A 3,821-nucleotide genomic window follows, 5' to 3' on the forward strand; every position below is an offset into this window, starting at 1 on the left:
TGTATAAATATTAAATTAAAAATATTGGAATCAATTTTTTAATTATAAACGTAATTAAATCTTAAGATAGGAACCAAGAAGTGCTTGTACTATTGAGCACAGTGAAGGATGTAGTAGGAAGTGTTGTTCCATCGAACAATATACAGCTGTTGACCAATGAACATGAGGAAAAAGCTGTTGAACTTACTAATCAGGAAAAAGATGTTGAACTTACCAATCAGGCATATGATGTTGTGACATCAAAGAAGCAATAGAAGCACATGACCAAGTTGGACACGCAGAACTTAAAGGTAGAGACATGGATGAGGAATCCACTACACAAAATTTCCTTAATGTTGCCAAGCAGGGTGATCTGTCGCCATGGCTTATTGATATTGTAAAATTTGCAACAAAAGGAAAAAAGAAACAGTCAAAACAGACTTCTACTGTCCCAGCAAGTGGAGTACAAACAAGGAGAACACTATCCAAACCCCAAAACATTTAATGGATGCAATTATATGGAATGTCAGGTCAGTAAATACAATGCAAGCATTTGAAAGGCTGATTACAATGCACAGAAAACATCACTTTGAGTTCATAGGAATCCGTGAGCCTATGCAACAGTCTCACAAAATGGAGAGGTATAGAGCAAGAATTGGTTTGGCACAGGCTGTGGTGAATGTATCAAACAAGATTTGGGCTTTTATTGATGAAATATTTGAGGTTACTATTCTATATAACATGACTCAACAGCTGACTTTGAGATTAACGCACACTGAAACACATGTTGAGCTCATCCTTACACTAGTTTATGCTAAATGTGATCGCATTGAAAGAATTGAACTATGGGATTCTTTGTATGCAATGGCATCAGATATGACAGTACCATGGCTAGTTGGAGGCAACTTTAATGTGATATATGATGAGGAAGAGAAATTTGGAGGCTTACCAGTTTCTCTCATTGAAGTAGATAACTTTAGGCACTACATTAATACCTGCAACTTGACAAATTTAGGATTAAAAGGAAGCATATTTACATGGTGAAATGGAAGATCAGAGGAAGACTGTATTTTTAAAAGATTGGACAGATGTTTTGGCAATCATGAATTGCAACAGACCTTTCCTGGATTGGAGGTAACTCACCTATCCGAAATTGGGTCTGATCATTGCCCAATGCTGCTGAAATGTGATATAGAAACTCCTCCAATTAAGAAGTCATTCAGATTTCTTAACTTCTGGACTAAGCATGAATCCTTCAAAGATGTAGTAAAGGAGAATTAGAATGCTGATTTTAGTGCTAACCATTTCTGCATTTTTAACTACAAGTTAAAGAACCTTAAGAAAGCACTATCTACCTGGAGCAGAGCTACATATGGGGATATATTCCAGAAGATTGCAAGCCTGGAGGAGGTGGTCTTGGTTCATGAAAGGCAATTTGAAGTCAATCCTACACAGATGAACAGACAAAGATTACAACAGGTACAAGCTGAAATGATTAAATATCTTGCATTAGAAGAAGCATTTTGGAGACAAAAAGCTAGCATGTTATGGTTCAAAGTTGGCGATAGAAACACTAAATTCTTCCATGCTCAAGTTAATGGGAGAAGGAAGAGACTGAAATTATCAAGGATCCAGAATAGCCTTGGTAACTGGATTGAAGAAGATTACTTAATAGCAGAATAAGCACTAAAGTTCTACAACGATCAATTTACTGAGAGCGAAGTTCCTAATGCTTTTGATATTCTAAATCATGTACCTTCAATGGTAGATAGTGATCAACATGAAAGATTGATGGCTTTGCCTTCCAATGAAGAAGTGAAGAGAGCAGTTATGGGGTTGAATGGGGACTCAGCAGGTGGACCGGATGGCTTCACTGGAGCCTTTTACCAAACATGCTGGGAAATCATTGAAGAATATGTAGTAGGCATGGTCAAGGCTTTCTTTTGCAGTCAGCAATTGCCAAAGAGTGTGACACACACAAACCTGGTTTTATTACCAAAGAAAAAAGAAGTTATGACCTTTGCAGACATGAGACCAATCAGTCTCAGCAACTTTGTTAACATGATTTTCTCGAGGGTTATTCATGAAAGGTTGGTTGAATTTTTACCAAACTTAATCTCACAAGAACAGGCAGGTTTTGTGAAGGGAAGAAGTATAGTTGAGAATGTACTGTTAACTCAAGAAATCATTACGGATATTAGGTTGAGAACAAAAGCAGGCCCAAATGTTGTGATTAAGCTCAACATGACAAAAGCTTACAATAGGCTATCATGGCTATTCCTGACCAAAATGCTAAGGAAGATGGGATTTCCTGAAGCGTTTATTGGATTGATCTTTGATTTGATTTGGAATAATTGGTACTCTATTCTTATAAATGGGCAGCCAAATGGTTTCTTCAAATCTTCGAGGGGAGTTAAGCAGCGTGACCCTTTGTCACCAACCCTATTCATTCTACCAGCAGAAGTAATATCTCGGGAATTGAATTCACTACACACTAACCTGTATTTCTGTGGATTTGGAATGCCAAAATGGAGCCCAAAAATAAATCATCTATCATACGCTGATGATACAATCATTTTCTCCTCATCTGATGAAACTTCACTGAGACTTGTCATGGAAGTTTTGCAAACTTATGAATCATCGTCTGGTCAACTGGTGAACAAAGCCAAATCTGCCATATACCTACATCATTTAATGAATAATGAGGTTATTAACAAGGTTGAAAGGATTACAGGTATAGGAAGACAATGTTTCCCTATGACCTATCTTGGTTGCCCTATTGTTTATGCAAGAACAAGGAGTGACTATTACCAAGGATTAATCATTAAGGTCATCGACAAACTGCAGTCGTGGAAAGGCAAACTCCTATTTGTAGGAGGCAGAGCTGTATTGATCGCAAATGTCATGCAGAGTATCCCAATTCATATGTTGTCAACAGTTAATCCACCAATTTATGTGATCAATAAGTTACATAGCATTTCTGCCAAATTCTTCTGGTGCAGCAATGTGGGATGCAACTCTAGACATTGGTCATCGTGGACTAACCTTTGTATGCCTTATGAGGAGGGAGACATAGGCTTCAGGTCCCTACATGATGTATCCAATGCACTATTCTGTAAATTGTGGTGGAATTTCAAGACAAAGCCTAGTTTATGGAGTGCATTTATTAGTCAAAAGTACTGCAAGAAACTAAATCCAGTAATTGTACCTTGGAAGCATGGATCCCACATGTGGAGAAAAATGCTAGAATGTAGGGACTTGATTGAGCATCAAATCTACTGGAAACAGAGAATGGGATCAGCTCAATTCTGGTTCGACAATTGGACTTAGCTGGGAGCCTTATATTTCCAAGTGTCTGCAGAGTTTGGTATCGATGAGGATATTCACAATGTCAATGATCTAGTTAAAAATGGTATGTGGAACTTGGAAAAAATATTTCAGACTTTACCTGAAGATTGTGGCAAACCACATTATGCAGAATATTAGACCACCAAACGAATGTGCAGAGTTAGATACACCATTCTGGATGCTTGAAACAAGAGGTCATTTTTCAGTGAAGTCTGCATGGGATTACCTGCGAAGAAGAGACAACCCAAGATTAGCTTACAAGATGATATGGGTCAAAGGCTTACCTTTCAAGATATCCTTCTTCCTGTGGAAGTTGTGGAAAGCCAAGCTGTCACTTGATGATTTCTTGTGGAAAATAGGATACTCTATGCCATCTAAATGTTGGTGCTGTGCTGATCCTAAGGAGGAGTCGTTAATACATTTGTTCTTCACATCCAACGCAACTAGGAGTGTTTGGAATTACTTCCTGAGGAGAGCAGGAATTGCATTACAAG

At 38.0% G+C, this 3,821-nt stretch overlaps 1 protein-coding gene across 1 annotated transcript; it reads left to right on the forward strand.

Moving 5' to 3' along the window:
• Positions 1 to 483: 483 nt before the first annotated feature.
• On the forward strand, positions 484 to 1,662 carry LOC104220099 (uncharacterized). The gene is made up of 2 exons (XM_009770913.2): positions 484 to 945; positions 1,306 to 1,662. Exons 1-2 carry the CDS (start codon positions 484 to 486, stop codon positions 1,660 to 1,662), a joined length of 819 nt encoding a protein of 272 aa, XP_009769215.2.
• Positions 1,663 to 3,821: the final 2,159 nt, after the last annotated feature.

The sequence above is a fragment of the Nicotiana sylvestris genome, chromosome 4 (genome assembly GCF_000393655.2).
Source record: "Nicotiana sylvestris chromosome 4, ASM39365v2, whole genome shotgun sequence".
Classification (NCBI taxonomy): domain Eukaryota; kingdom Viridiplantae; phylum Streptophyta; class Magnoliopsida; order Solanales; family Solanaceae; genus Nicotiana; species Nicotiana sylvestris.

Coding starts and splice junctions, on each gene's coding strand:
- LOC104220099 (XM_009770913.2), top strand. CDS start 484: ATGGATGCAATTATATGGAATGTCAGGTCAGTAAATACAATGCAAGCA. Junction 946..1,305: donor TACCAGTTTCTCTCATTGAA/GTAGATAACTTT, acceptor TTTAACTACAAG/TTAAAGAACCTTAAGAAAGC.